Source organism: Protopterus annectens, chromosome 6.part0, assembly GCF_019279795.1.
Source record: "Protopterus annectens isolate FY-2018-M chromosome 6.part0, PAN1.0, whole genome shotgun sequence".
Taxonomy (NCBI): Eukaryota; Metazoa; Chordata; order Ceratodontiformes; family Protopteridae; genus Protopterus; species Protopterus annectens.
The window spans coordinates 1,723,490,641-1,723,507,522 of record NC_056737.1 but is presented as its reverse complement, the minus strand read 5'-3'; the positions used below and the strand labels follow the sequence as shown (position 1 = coordinate 1,723,507,522).

The window sequence follows — 16,882 nt, the reverse complement described above, 5'->3', positions numbered from 1 at the left end:
TTTGATGATGAGGTGTGCCATGTAGAAGGACTTCCTGACTACTGTGGTGATGTGACTATCAAAGGAGAGACTACTGTCCACCTGGGTCCCAAGGTCTCTTATCACACATTTGGTGTTAAGTAGATTGCTGCCTATGTGGTAGTTCATGGGTACAGAGTTTTTACCAAAGGGGATGACAATGCACTTTTTGGCATTGAGCTTGAGGCCATGGCTTTGACACCAGGCATCTGTCTCAGCGAGGCCCTTCTGTAGGATGTCCACATCATTTGGGGACTTGACTATGACTCCTAGTTTTCAGTCATCTGCGAACTTCATTAGCCAGAGGCCTTCTGTGTTAGCCTGTACTTCAGAGAAGTAGATACCAAACAGGAGAGGTCCCAGGACCGAACCCTGTGGTACTCCACTTGTCACTGGTTTGAGGTCAGATTTGGAGTCTGCAACTTTTACAGTGTGGGTTCTGTCAGTGAGCCAGTTGGCAACCCATTTTGTGATCTAGGGATTTATACCTAGTTTAGTGTGTTTAGCTATAATTTCAGAATGGGGGATGGTGTCGAAAGCCATGGCGAGGTCAAGATAGGTTGTGTGAACCACCGTACCCTCATCTACGGCTTTGGTGACTGCCTCAAAGAAGTCGGTCAGGTTCAGGAGGCATGATATGCCTTTCACAAACCCAAACTGGGTGGGATCCAGAGTTTGGAGGTTATCAATGTCTTTGTTTATGAGTTCCATGATGATACATTCCAAAGCCTTGCAGACCAGGCTCATCAGGCTAATAGGTCGATAGTTCCTGGGATCAGTGGTGGCTCCCCCTTTGTGGAGTGGTATAACTGTTGCTGTGCACCATTCAGTGTGCACAAAGCCTGATGCAAGGCTATTGTTAAACTTGGTGCTTAAGTGGGGAGCCAGTTTGTTCTGAAGTTCGTGTAAAATGCAGCCTGGGATGTTGTCCGGTCCCTTGGATGCTTTGTTTTTGGCTTTAGAGAGTGCAGCTTTTACCTGCATAGTTGTGAATACAGGGAATCTGCATTCCTCCTGTATAGATATGGGCTCTTTATGGGGTGACATGGGGTAAAGTTAGCACTGAACCTATCTGCCAGGATGTTGGCAATATCGGTTGGTTCTGTAATTTTCATGCCACTGTGCTGTAACTCTGAGCAGATCTGGGTGTTGCCATCGAGATTCTTGACATAGCTATAATATGCTTTGTGGCTGTCCTTAGAATTAGTGGCAATTTTGTTTTCATAGCTAGCTTTGGAGAATCTTATAAGGGATCTCAGCTTATTACTGAGGCTGACCAGGGAGCTCCTCCACTCATGGGATTTTACTCTTTTGCAACAGTTTCTTCCTTCTGTTGTACAGTTTGTTTATGGCAGTGGACCACCAGACTGGCTTCCTTTTTTTGGAGGATAGAGTCTTGGTTCTGTTTGGGATAGCATGATCCATGCATTTGTGTAAGGGCTTATAGAGTGCTTTTGTGTAGGATTCAGCAGTTGTAACTGTATTGTCCACCTGCATGGGTGTCATGAAGTCCACTTCTGTCTTAAGAAGCATGAAGTTGGCTTTGGAGAAATTTTTTACTGTGGTTTCCTTAATGGGGGGTGGGGGTGGGATGTGGATATCAAGGGTGATTAGCTTATGGTCGGATCGGACCAACGAGGAGTTGGTTGCAGGTGTGGAACACCAGTCACTCATGTTGGTAATGACTAGGTCTAGGATATTGTTGCCCCTGGTGGGGGTGTAGATAAGGTGATCCAGGGCATTGGAGTTTATGAATTCCAGAAAGCGTTGAGCTAAGGAGTTGGTACATGAGTAGTTTTCCCAGTTAATGGTGGGGTCGTTGAAGTCACCCATTATAAGGGTGTTTCGTTGAACCCTAATATTTTCTAGTACATCAAAAAAAGAGGAGAGGGAATCCTGGGGCATGGTGGGGGATCTGTAGCAAGCTACAATTTGGATTTCAGTTTTGCCCAGAGTTAGTAATTTTTATTTAGAGGCTGAAATGTTTTGGATGCTTTTTAATATTTCTGATCAGGTCATTTTCTTAAATTTGAACTTTAATTGATTTCATTGTAAACAGTGTTTAATTTGTATCAAAAGTGTTGATTTTGTGTTTTATTTTGAATTTTGTAGTATTTAGTAATGCATTTAAGTCAAGGTGTTTGATAATTTTGTTTGATATTTTACTTGATTTATTTTTATTTTTATTTCTTGTGTTGACATTCTGTGTTTCACAGTTTGCTAAATGCCTTTTCAGGATGATGGCAATTACTTAGAATTTGTCTTTTTGGGAAGGATCATGTTTCTTAGTAGATTTTGTACTGAAACAACAGCACTGTTATTGCTTTATTCTTGTTTAGAATACTCATCTGTCCATTTTCTAAAGAACAGAATGCCTCCAGCCCAAGTTTCTTTGGAGCAATTTGACTAACATTGAAGATTTTAAATCAGAACTCTTCAGGGCTTCAGTAGTACTGAATGGTAAACAATCCATTATTAAACTCGTGGTTTGCGGGCACTAAAAGACTAAAGCAGAAATAAGAGCAGATTTTGCAGATCCTGTTTGATTTCTGTTGTTCTCAATTAATACAAGGCAACAAGAGAGGTTTACAATTGTGAAAGCATGTCATTTCAAAAAAGTAACTGTAATTTGAATTGCAATGTGCCAGGTTTTATAAACTGTGTCAACTACATTAATCATAAAACTGCTTTTATTAAAGCGGTATTACAGTAATACATGTTTGGAAATGTTCAGTGTTAGAAATCCAAAGCTATTAGAGTGCAGTTACATGAGAGTTGTATACAAGTTGTCTACTTTTGAATTATTTCAGTGTCACAGCTGCCAATAAACACACTTAAAACAGACTGGACAGAACAGTGGGTGTGTTGTCATTTTTCTCTGTTGTGATTTTCTAAGAAAGTTACTTCCATGTTTCTTTATAAAATCCTGTAAATGACACATTTTGACACATGTGAGACTAACACAAATAATATATAGTAATCTTTTATTCATAGTTCACAGCATTTGCTAACAAAGTTTCCTAACCCATGTCTCACCTCCAGCTTCCCTTTCATAATGCAGTACAATGACAGTAAGGACTCAGACAAGCACTGGAATACTACAAGACATGCTTTTCCTATAATTAATGCTATCAACTAGCTCAACAGTTGACAGACTTGCCTTTGATGACAGAACTATGAGAAGATTATGAGTTCTGTATCACTACAAGTTTCTGGGATTCACGTTTAAATAGTGGCACTGTAGTGTATTTTAAGTTGGATATTATACTCCTGAGGTACTCTCCTTCAAGTCAGTCATTAAACAGCTGTCACATCTGCCAAGATGTAGCTAACTCATGTGTAAATTAATGAAACCATGGTACTTGTCAGGAAATTAATAGTGGAGTTGTCCTAATGCCCTAGTCAGATTTCCTGTGACTGATAGAAGTACTCCTTGAGGTCTGCTCTGAACAAAGACAATAGGTTCAGTTAGAAGTTTTGGAATAGTATGAACAAACTCTTACATCCAAACAACACTTCTACCCCAAGCCCCTGTCCTAACAGCTTACCAACAGACACTGCCTCCTGTCTTAATTTCTTCTTCATTGATTCTATAAAAAGCTAACTAAACCTGACAACACCTCCCTTTCCCCTTCTGATCCTCCTCCTTCTACCAGTTCCCCTCTGATTTGTCTTAAACCTGTCCCTACTGCATACATCAGATCTCTTCTTACCAAACTGAAAGCCTGCTCCCCTTCTGCTGACAATGTACCCCCTCTGGTTCCTTAAAATAGCAGCTAACTCTGTTGCACATCCAGCCTCCATATTAGTAAACAGGTCAGTTCAAAAGAACACAGTCTCTGACATCTGGAAAAAAATCCTATGTCATACCCCTCCACAAAGGTGGCAATTCAACTGAACCAACCATCTACAGACCTATCGCCATACTGTCTCCTTATCCAAAATTCCACAAAAATGTATTCATAACCAGCTTCTCAAACACATTATACAAGACAACCTGTTAACTCCCACCCAACTCGGTTTCTGTCCTCATCATAGCACATCTACAGCTCTCATTTAATTTACACAGAATATCGCCAAAGCACGGGACAATAACGAACTAGTCTCATGCCTCTTTCTTGACTTATCTAAAGCCCTTGACACTGTTTCCCATACCCTACTGCTTTCAAAACTTTCTTCCCTTAAGCTTTCCTCTTCTACTATACTATGGTTCTTCAGTTACCTCTCCAACAGATTCCAATCCATCAAATGGATTTCCGCCTCCTCCACTTCCTTCCATTCCAAACAGGTGTCCCCCAAAGGTCAATCCTTTGACCTCTCCTTTTTAATATCTTTACAAATAACCTACACACTTCCTGTCCAAACTCCTCACTAATACAATATGCAGACGACTCCACTATTATCTTGTGCTCTGATAGCCTTCCCCTACCTCCATGCTCTTACTCAAGATTCCCTCCTTTCAGTCGAAATATGGCTGACCAATAATCAGCTACTTCTCAATCCTAATTAAAAAAAACTTCTACTGTTCCTTCCCAAATCACTACAGTAACACAAAAATACATTTACAGTAGCTTCTATTAGTAATACACTCATTTTTGTTGAACCACATACTAAACTTCTGGGTTTAATCATAGATGACCAACTAAAGTTTGACATACATATTCAGCAAGCCATCAAAAAGACCCACCAAAAATCTGGTCTGTTATACAGACATAAAAAATACCTCACTATTGGCGCCAATTGGTCTCTAGCACAGACTTTTCTTCTCCCAACTTTACTTTATGCAGCCCCTATTCTCACCAATATTCAATCCAATCAGTTAGCTAAACTTGAAACCATCTACAACAAAATGGCCAGATTTGCTGCCAACCTTCCCTATCGCTCTCACCATTGCATAGCTTTAAAAAACCTACAATGGCTTAAGCTTACATAACCAACTCCTTCTTCCCCAACTCCACCTCACACACACTATCTTAAATCAATCCTCTCGCTGTCCTCTCCTCATGGACCTCATCACTCCCTGCTCTTCTAAGCATAACTTATGCAGCACAGACCTACACTTCTTAGGCATCTACAAACCCAATAAAAATATTGGCAAACTTTGATACAGCCACTCCTTCGCCAATGACTGGAGCAAACTTCCCCTTTCCCAAAGAACAAATGGCAACTTCCTAAAAAAACCTCTAGAGGACTTATTTATTAATTTCTGGACCTGTTCTCATCCGATTCCCACCTAAACTATTCCCAATGCTCTTCTCCTTCCCCTCTCAGCTCTCACACTTCACCACAACTACTCATTTAAGGTATTTATGATATTCTAACAACTTTGACTTTCTCTCTGATGGTAATTGTTAGATAGAATTTAACTTGTTATATTATATTTTATGTACTTAATGTGTACCATGGCTGTTTAAACCCTCAGTATTACTTTTGCATTGTAACATGTTCATTTATAAGTTGTATTCTGTTTCTCCTGTGTATATACACTTGTATGTTAATATTGTTATTTGCTTATCTGTGAAGGTTTTCTCCTCAGGTTTCTGCTGAAAAAGGGCTCTGCTGCCCAGTCGAACTAACCCGGGTAAAACATGTCAAATAAATAAATGATTTACCCAGTCAGTAAATGCAAATAAGTATGTTAGGTACTATGTTATGATGCTGTAAATGCATTTTAATTAGATCACTTCTTTTGCTGATGATTCTTTAACATGAGAATTGAATACTTCATGTCATGTCTGCTAAGTATTAGGCTTTGTGAACTTCTACAAAAGTGACATGTCATTACTCCAACTTTAAAAAATCATGTCTGCATTACGAGTGTGCATGCATGTTGCAAGTGTGTGTGTGTGTGTGTGTGTTTGTGTGTGTGTGTGTGTGTGTGTGTGTGTGTGTGTGTGTGTGTGTGTGTGTGTGTGTGTGTGTGTGTGTGTGTGTGTGTGTGTGTGTGAGTGTGCTAGAGATGTATGATAGAAAGATACAGAAAGACAGACGCGATGCAAGCAGGAGGATTAGTTTTGATTTTTTTTCCAATAGTCTCTTCTGTACATTATATTAATTTTATTTATTTATTTTTTGAAAGGAGACATTTTGTAAGAGGAGTAAGACACTCTGAAACATGGCTTATGGTCCGATAAGAGCACACCACTGTGATAAAGCCACTCAATGCACATCTTATGCCTTATTATGCACTGAGGCAGACTCTTATCAGATAATAAACCACACCTTTTTTAGCATTTTCCCTTATTTGCTTCATGTTTGTTCTAGGCCTGCCAGCAACTTGTTCCAACGTAACTTCCCAGTCACATAACTACAGTTCATCTCTCAGGGAAGTGCATATTTCAAAGGCAGTAGTGAGAAGCCTTACCTTTCAAAACTACATTTGGGTGCTTGTCCAAGGCAAAAGGCAAACTTCTTAGAAAAATATTGTTTTTCCTCACTACATCCATCAGAAAGCATTTCTGGTTTGCAGAAATCACCATTTCTTACTTTAAAATGCTCATCATTAACTTTTATTGCATTTGCACTATATTCAGACTCTACTAAATCTGACCAATCAACTACCATCTTGTTAATGATAGTATATGTTATAGCACATTATGGAAATATTTACAACAAACAAAGAGTAATTTCACTGGCATCTTGAGCCAATTCACCCTCACGCCTGCTCAAAAATGCATACAAATACACAGGGGCTATATGTGCGCACGTGCGCGCGCGCACGCACACACACACACACACACACACACACACACACACACACACACACACACACACACACACACACACACACACACACACACACACACACACACACACACACACACACACACACACACACACACACACACACACACACACACACACACACACACACACACTCACTCACATGTCATTCAATGAGGCTTTAAAAGGGTCTATGGAATTAATGAATTAATCTGGCTACAAATTTAAAATATATAAATAAATACAATCTAACTTAGCTTCCGCTTGTTTTGAATCTCCTTCAGAAATTAGGGAAATTTCATTAAAAATAGAGCTAAAGATGTCATTTTATTAGTGTGTTTTCCATCGTCATTCATGCTCCTTTCTGTTTAGGCAGTGTATGAACATATTATTTATTTATTTATGTATGTGAAATGTGTTAACTGAGTAGGCCTACTGGACTTTGTGGCACATTTTCAGGAGAGATAGAATGAGTACAAATCCAAATCGAAAAGTGCAAGAAGAGCATTTTTCAGTTTCACTTGGTGATAAACAGGTAGTTATACAGTTAATACTTTATAAACCTTTGCTGTGACATATTGCCTCAGAAGCCATGCAAACTCTATCGCAAAATACTGGGCTCTGTGGATATATAAAATGACTGGAAATATCCATGGCTTTTTGTGGTGAAGAAGTGAGCTTGTAAAGAAACCTTAAATGTATAAATGGGACATGTTTGTCTGAGCTGTCACATCAGGGAGTTATACAAATTTGCTATGGCATATGAGAAGCATGAGGGGCCACAGATTCTTTATATCCACTGGGTATACATCAGGACTGTGAAATTTCTTGATGTCATATAGCACAGCCTTGGTTTTTGAAACAGTGGGGAATAAACAGCTATTTGAGATCTGGTTTTGCTGATGTGCGAATGGAAGTGTGCAGTGAAGCCGCCACTATACCAGGAGTAGAGGTCACAGTATACCAAAAGAACTTTGTCCACATATTGAATAACGTAAAGTTCATGGTAATGTTAGCAGATCTCATGTACAAAGAGACTAAACAGGAGAGGGCCACGTATAATACCTTGGAGTGCACCTGTTGTTACTGGCTTCACAGACAAAAGATTTTTTGGAATTTTAAAGTATCTCCCTGTTAAAGCAAACTGACATCATGAGTAGATAGTTCAAACTTGGCTAGTCAAAGAAGTAGTATACCATGGGGGTGTAGTATCAAGAGCCTAGCTGAAGTCAAGTAAGACAATGCCTGTGCACTGGCCATTGTTAATGACAGTCTAAATAAGGTTTAGTAAATCTGTCACTGCAAACTCTAGCCCATATCTTGGTCTGAACTAAAGTTAGGAATCAGGTGGTAAGGTATTACTTTAGAGGTAAGCTGTAAGTTGTAAATGCACAACATTTTCAAACAGTTTTAAAAATGGATTCCAATCAGAGATGGTGAATCGTTGCTAACTAGACCAATCTGCCCATCTTTAGGAATAGAGGAACATGCACAGTGTGCCACAGCTGTGTATGGTTCCTTCCAATAGGGATCATCTTAGGGGCCTCCGACCTGGGTAGCAATTTGGTAGGCAGCTATTTTCTGCACTTTAGGTGGGTGATTGTCTGCTTCATTTGCTGTGTCTCCTTTTATGGGCAGTAAATGTACCATGAATGTGACATCAGAACAAGGAAATAGAGGTTATTGTGCATGCTGGTGTAAGTTCCGTGTGGGAGGTTTGGATAATTGGTGATGGGGTTTATTGGGGTTCCAAAAAAGGTGCCAAAGTCATTACTAGTGACTGTACATTTTTGCAGGACTGCCTCCTTAACAATGCATTTAGTTCTTTTTAGAATGTTTTACAGTTGGAAAGGCATCTTTTTTGAAGGCTTTGGAGGTAGTTAGTTTTATCAAGTATGACCAAGGCTTTGTGCTTATTTTAAAGAGACTTGTACGCATCTATGGAATGTTTGTCACTGATGTTACAATGGCCTAACCTGGCTTTTTCTCTTTCCAAGATCAAGGTTCTGTGTTCACGAGAGAGCTAAGCAATGAAGTATCCTCGATTTCTTAGTCTATTTACAAGCAATATTCTCATTCAGGATCAACAAGTCTCACCACTGAAAGTAGGAAAGTGCCTGTTCAACATCAATTGCATTAGCTTTTAATGCCTATTCTTTGCTTACAAATGCATGCACAAGTCTCTGGAGGTATCTACTGTTAATTCATCCAGATGTAATAACAAGTGGTGAAGTAGTTGTGGCTTTGGCTCTCCAAATTGCTCAACTAGATATCGATCACCAATGGAATAAGATACCAGCTGCAGGCACATGATTAATCCTATTGTTTGCTACATAGTCTAGTACTCTGTCTGGTCATTCACTTTTGAAAATGGTATGCATTTGTTAAGGTCTTTTATTACTCAAGCATGTCAGCTTGGTGAATTCTGCAAGGCAGCAAACTCACTTTTGTTACCACCTAGTAAAGTTAGCTCATGACTGATATTTTGTGTTAATTTGTTTAAAGTATTGATACTAGTTTACAGCTAAAATATCACAACAAGAATACCAGTATATGCATTTTCACTTGTTACTAATGTGTCATAAATTTGTATGAAAAGTTAACCTGCAGTATCTTTCTCGCTTGCAGGCATCTGCTCCATTTTATTCGAGAAACGTCTTGGCTGCCTGCAAGAAAATATTCCTGAAGAAACAAAGCGGTTCATCAAGGCTGTAGGTGACATGCTTACTCTATCAGAGATTGTCATATTTTTACCTAAATGGACTCGATCATTTCTACCTTACTGGGAAAATTTTATAAAAGCATGGGATGATATATATGAAGTCTGTAAGTAAATGTTTTGACTATACTTTCATCATATCTGCAGTGTAATATTAGCTCTTAAACTTGAAACATTTTTTGTTAACTTTTCTTTATTACAGTCATTTGCTTTTAATGCCCTCTTAGGTACAATAATATAAGGATTATGACTTTTTTTTTTAAATTAAGATGGTCTGTAGATGAGAAAGGTTGTGTTAAATATTCTATGCTGTGTGGTTTCCCAGCAGGATTAATGGAGTCAGTGGATCCTAAGAAGGATTAATGGACCTAGGATAATGGTGTTTCCTCAGTGTGAATTTAACTGGAATAGGAGTTCTCAACCAGAAGTATTTAAACTCCATTCCTGTCAAAGATCACATAGTGTTTTTAAGTAAGAACACAGATCTATGGGAAAAGGAAGTTTCCAGTTACTCCCAAGGTTACTTATCTTAGAATTAGTATACAGAGATGCAGGCATGTGGTGGTGGCAGCTAGTTTTCTGCTTTACTTCAAAAGTTGACAGGTTCTGTTTTTCTTTTCTTTATTTGTGTGTGTGTGTGTGTGTGTGTGTGTGTGTGTGTGTGTGTGTGTGTGTGTGTGTGTGTGTGTGTGTGTGTGTGCGTGCGTGCGTGTGTGTGTGTGTGTGTGTGTGTGTGTGTGTGTGTGTGTGTGTGTGTGTGTGTGTGTTTATATTAGTGCAACCTAAGATTGTTTATAAAAGTATACATGTATCTATTGGAGTTCTAGGATTAATGGAATAAGGAGTTTAATGGCAGCACTAGTCAGGTGCCACAGCTGTATTTCCTATAAACTCATAAATTAAAATTAGGTTATTGATCCAGAGGACCACTAGTAGCCTAAGCACAGTATCCTAAATCATAGGTAGACATTGACATGACTAATTTATAGCTAATTTCGATACCTTTCAGTGAGGGTTTTAGGGGCACATATGGAATGCGTATTTGAAATTGCCCATCCACGCACTCAGTATATCCTTAAAGTTTATCCCAAAAGGAAGTCTGTTCCATGAAAGAGGGATTCTCTGATATATATATATATATATATATATATATATATATATATATATATATATATGTATATATATATATATATATATATATATATATGTATATATATATATATATATATATATATATAAAGAAAGAGAGATAGTTTTGTTGGAAGCTAAGTTCTTATGAGTAGATGTTGACTTATGAGTAGATGATGACTTATGAGTAGATGTTGACTTATGAGTAGATGATGACTTATGAGTAGATGTTGACTTATGAGTAGATGATGACTTATGAGTAATGTTGACTTATGAGTAGATGATGACTTATGAGTAAATGTTGACTTATGAGTAGATGATGATTTATGAGTAGATGTTGACTTATGAGTAGATGATGACAGGGTTAATTTTGCAGATGTGCAGGAGTTCACATAAGACTGGATCCTTCGAGGCTCTGTAGGCTAGATGAGTCTGTAAGAAATGGAAAAGAAAGAAAGCACTTTAAGGTGGTCTGCATCAGTCAAGGATATCCCACAACTGATTATCTTAGAAAATGCTGCTGTCCTTCAAGCTGGATCATATGCTTAGATAAGTACATACCAAAGGGGCTATTATACTCTATCATGGGTCTGATGAGGATGGAATGGAGAGGGATGTTAACTTCCTAAAACTGGGAGAAAATACCACTGGTGATTTCTCTGGCTAGATAAAAAGATTTCATAACAACAGTGGATACATGGTGATAAATGGATAGCTTATTGTGATCAAAGTGCCCAGGTCCCTAGTGGCTGAGTCATTTTTCAAAGGGGTGTCAGCTATGTGGTACGTACATGAGTGCCCAGTTTAGTCAGAGGGCACAATGATGTATTTCTTGACATTTACTTTTAGGCTATAGTCCAGGAACCACTTATTGGTATGAGATAGCTTCTTGTTTGTTTATGTTCCTTAGTCCAGGTCTCTTGCCATTGGCTCTTTCTTTCACTCAAGGCTGACAAACTTTTGGAATGTGTTACTGTTGCACATTTGAAGTGCTGGCTGTCTTGAGGCTAATAAAAATCTGTTGATGATTGATTTGATTGTAGTGTCCATGAGCCTGGTTTATCTTTTAGCAAACACTTAAATGGCCCCTGATGGGCTTTGAGTTTTGTAATCCACATTGAATATTTAACACTGAATTTAGAACCATTCCTTAGGAATCTTTTTCAAAGAACACTTAGTTCCACTTATGTTTCAGCAGAGTGAAAAGAAGGCATAGTGATCCCTCACCTAAAGGAGCAGTTAGTGCATCTGTGGACAAGTCTCACCAAATACATTTGACCAGTATCAAAGGAAAGTACAGAGAGAAGGTAATTTGTCAGTCGTTGCAAAAAAAGTTATGCAAGGTTTGAATATTTATCAAATGGGTTTATGGAGAGACATTATTACCTGTCTAATCTGCCAAGTTTCTATTTTAATTTGTGAGATACAGTACATCTAAACATCTCTGGTGATGTACTCTATCTAGATTTGGCCAAAGGTTTTAATACAGCTCCTAACTTTATGAAGGCAATACAGATCAATAAGCACTCTATAAAATTGGTAGCAAACTGGCTAAGAGGTGCTAGTAGTAGTAAGATAAGAACTGATAGTACCTTTCCAGTAGTAAAAGCTGGGAAAGTAGGAATCTTACAGGCGTCAGTACATGGCCCTGTCCTGTTTACTATATTTATGTAGTACATGGAGCATGCTGATTATACTCAGATATTCAGAAAGAAACAGACCATTTAAGTGCCAGAGTGGTGTATGACCGACCTTAAGAAATGTTAAGCACTGCCTGCTAAAGTTGTTATGGTTGGATCCCATGCTAGGCAGCAAAATCTACTTGTACTGACTAGCAATGACAGCAGCAGAACAAAAAATTCTTTCTGCCTGCTGTCAGTACCAATAACATGTCCCTTAGTTCCTCTAATGAACTTAGACATTTGCTAGAATAACAGGATTTGTGCTCATATGTATTGTATAAAGGATACAAACTCAGAAACCCCAGTGCATGTCTATTTAGTGACTTCACTTCTCAGCAGTTTGTCTGAAAACCATAGATTTTATGAAGAACAAGCCAAACAGATGAAGCAATGATCTGGACATGCTTCAAAAATATGGACAGTCGAAAGGCATGAAAGGTTAATTGTAAACATGACATACAGTGTTACACTGCCTTTCTGATGGTGTCCATAAGTGTTTTATGGCTTTAAAAGCTAGCAAAATACCTCACAATTTTCCCCCTGTAACTAGTGGTACATGGAGAAGATATAGTTTCATGCACTACAAAGAATTATGATTATCTCAGTGATCATAACCCTGTATTACGTGTTCACAAAATGGATCCACGCTTCGTCTTTTGAGCTTCACTCTCAAGGTGAATTTGTTGGCATCCATGTCTCAAACACATAATAAGAGGGTTTTGATAGGCAACCTAGTTAGAATCCTCTGTGGCACAGTTTTCCCTACATCTGGGTCAGTAAGTTCGCTGACAAAGAAAAGATATGAGCAACCGTAATGAATGTAAGAGCCCAAAATGAGCTGCAGACATTTGATGGTACTCTTATTAATTGCTTAGCTCAAAAGGGATGGCATTCAGTGCTAAAAAGTGGAAGACATTGCTCTTTGGTATGAGCGATGCAGATTATCCCTATGCTTTAAACAACTGTATATTGTCCAGACAGGAAAAATAAAGGATTTGGAGATTATAGTTATTGATAGCTATCTGCAATTTTATGAGAACATTTTTTTTTATTAGGAATTCCAGCTCTGTTTTGAGGGTTTGCCTACACTGCAAATCTAGTCAGGATAAAAGTGTACTAGTGCCCATGTATAAATCTGTTGTGAGACTAAATATTGAATGCTATGCAGTTGCTTGCATTAATAATGGTTCATGGATTTAAAAAGGGAAAGAATACAAAAATAACTTATAAGGCTGTAGTTAAGCGTAAAGACCCAGGATATAGGAAAGACTTAAACAACTGTATTTATATTCAGTAAGGTATAGATTAATTAAGGGAGGATGTACTGTTTTATGCATTATATAGTAATGAAATCTTGACTGCATTTTTGGGGAGTGGAATTTAATCAATATTTCTTTGTAACATGGAATAACAATGCCCCAGTAGTGTTACCATTTTTTCATACTTCATTAAAAAGGAACTTTTTTCATTCATTGCAGAGAAGGCAGATTGTGAAATTAATTAACCGTATCATATAAGGAAGGCTGATAGTTTGATACTTTTAAAAAATTATTAGCTGGATGATTTCGGGACAGGATATTGAAATCTAATTTGTCTGATTACAAACTCTGTGATGGTCTCATTTGAGGCTTTGAATTTGATATGTCAAACACTGATCAGTGAATATTCAACATACTGCAAGGAAGATATTACCCTTGCCCAAGCCATAGTGACTTCAAAGATGATTCTCATCAGTCTGTATGCAAGAAATGACGATGCTTGCATTCAGAAGTTCATGTTTAAGGGGTTTGTACACAAATAAAATGCGATTTAAACTTTTGCCCAAAGCCGTGTTGAAAACTGTTATTTCATTCAGTTATTCAGTGTGTCTCTCTCTTGCTTACAGTATATTTAACAAATTGCTCAGGATTCTCAGTAGATAAATCTGACAGGACTTTGCTCATGCCCTAAGGCACAATCTACGTATTGTGTTTTGTTATATTATGGGCCATGCACTATGAAGGACAAACTGTTTTATTCTTATGGAAAAGAGTAACCATATGCAAAGATATCGGTGCTTGTGAGCGCTATCTAATTACAATTGCCCTCTGTGGTTCTACTTCTCTTGTACTAATGACTTCAGTCTTTACAAAGACAGTTATTAAAAAATTGTAAGGATTACATTCAAAAAAGTGAAAAAGCTGACAGAAAACATAACTTTCAATGACACTAGGATACTTGTTATATTGTTTCTTACACAATGGTATATAAGCATAATATGTAGAAAGGTCCATATATTTCATATGAAAAGTAATAAACATAAAATTAATAGTTCAACACATCATCATCATTTTTACTCTTATCAGTTTTCATAGGCAATGCAAAGTAAAACAATACAACATTTTAAAAAAGATGTCCTTTATAGCCCATATACTGCGGTGGTGGTGCTGCGGTAGCATTGTTACCTCACAGTTAGACGTTGCCCATTTGATTCTCAGTTAGAGTGTCTTCTGGATGGCGACATGCATGAATGGGCGTTCCTTCGTTGAAGGTTGTACGTTAGGCCCGGCAAGCCAGCACGTAAAAATCTACTGCCAATCATTAGCAGACCGGAGTTCCGCTGTGGCGACCCCTAACCAGAAAAAGCCAAAAGACACAAATAGTCCTTTATAGCCCATCCTGGACCATAATGGGGACAGGAACCACACAAAGACAAAGCATTCAATGAACAGAACAATAAAAAGCCAGGTGATGTGGCACTTCAGTTTCATGTCTCTGACAGTTGCAAAAAAGGAGGCCCAAATCCTGCTTACCATATAGATGGCTTTGAGGGCTGATTATTCATTTTTAATTAAAGACACTTGTTTGGAGGGGTCTATATCATAACATCGAAGTTCTCTAACATTGAATGTTATTATATCAAACCCTAAACACCAAAGTGTGAAAACATAGAACAGTCAGAATAGCGAATTTTTTCTCAGGGAAATAATTTGCTATTCCGAGAAACATACACACAGCTCAAACACACACAAAAAACAGCCGTCCACACACATACACTTAAAATCCTACACCTAAACTAAACTTTACATACAGTACTAGCTATCCACTTACCTTAACCAACTCTAACCCTAAGGTCCATCACTATCGCACACTCACCTCATCCGAGCCCGAACCCTAACTCACCTAACCCGCCCTCTAACCCTAACCTACACACAATCGCACACTTACCTGACCCGTGCCCTAACCCTAACTCACCTAACCCACCCCCTAACCCTAACCTACACACAATCGCACACTTACCTGAACCCGACCCATAACGCTCCAACATATTGAACGCTGAAAACAGCGAAGCCACAGCAATGGTCCACCAAATTCTTTCCCTGGGAAAGAATTTGACGTCCTGCACCTTTGCTGTTTTCAGCGTTCTACATTATGGGTTCAATATTATAACATTCGGTGTTAGAGAACTTCGATGTTATCATATAGACCCATTTGGAGAACCTTAATATTAATACACACATTCAGTTGAACTGAATCCATTTTGCTGTGCTTTCTGTTCTAAATATACTAATTTGGAAAGTTTCACCTCTGCATTGCAAAATCCCAGTGACTCCTTTATCCAAAGGTTTCTGTTAAGTGACAATGTATTTTTTCATATTCTGTTTAAAAACTAAGCTGTAATAAAAAAAAGAGATAAAGTGGGTGTTATGGTGGCCTTAGAAGGTCCCTGCTAATCACTTCCCACTCCAGAGAAGAAAAGGGCAGAAAACTATATGTCCAGCCCCAAAATTGTCAACAAGTTTCTTCCCCAAAAGTAGCAAGATGCACGAGTTACTAAAGAAATGTATAAAACTGGAAAAATTAAAATCCTTAGTCCTTCCAACAAGTAGCAGAAGTGTCTGAAAACCTATTGCTTAAATTGTGGCCGTGCATGTAACATAACTACACAATGGAAATCAAAATCTTTCCTGAATGGGTATGAAAACTCTTAGTGAAAACAAAAATAATGGCCTTACACTGGCTGAGTAACGAGACACTGTAGGTTTAACTCCCATTTGAATCTGTGATGGGTTCTTAAACAAGCCATGTAATGTGTGATGTCCATCTTAATATTTCACTGATGCAGTCTTCACTTTGGGATATCCTGCCATGCAGGTAGCCCGTGATCAGTCAGTCTTCCTAACCTGTTTCCCTCCCTAATGCTTTGACTGATGCTTGGCTTCGGACATCAGGACTTCAACAGTATAAAGGGTGCACTGGTTAATGCCAGCTTCACATGTTTCTTGCCATGCAGTAGCACTTATATCTATTGTCATGTGTAGTCCATTGGTCAGTGTTTTCAGTCTCCTGAAGGCTGAGAAGCACCCCATAGAGGATTTATTTTATTTTTTTTTTTATTTTGAATGTGTTAACCTGGGTCAAGTACTGATCCAATTAGACATTATATACAGAGTCAATGACAAAATGCAATGTATACATATGTTAAATGCAAAGTGAATATCATAGTTGGCTTGAGGGTATAAAGGCAGTAGATAAATGACATTATATACAGAATAACTGAAAAAAACACAGTATATACATGTAATTTATATAGAGTGGCATAATATCTGGCATGCTGAAGGAATCACAATCA

General features: G+C 38.2%; 1 protein-coding gene across 1 annotated transcript in view; it reads left to right on the top strand.

The window, feature by feature from the left end:
• LOC122804911 (sterol 26-hydroxylase, mitochondrial-like) overlaps nt 1–16,882 on the top strand; it is a 755,523-nt gene that overhangs the window by 429,666 nt on the left and 308,975 nt on the right. The window contains exon 4 of the mRNA XM_044075121.1: nt 9,370–9,567. Coding sequence (XP_043931056.1) covers nt 9,370–9,567 — 198 coding nt within the window. The remainder of the gene's footprint in view (nt 1–9,369; nt 9,568–16,882) is intronic.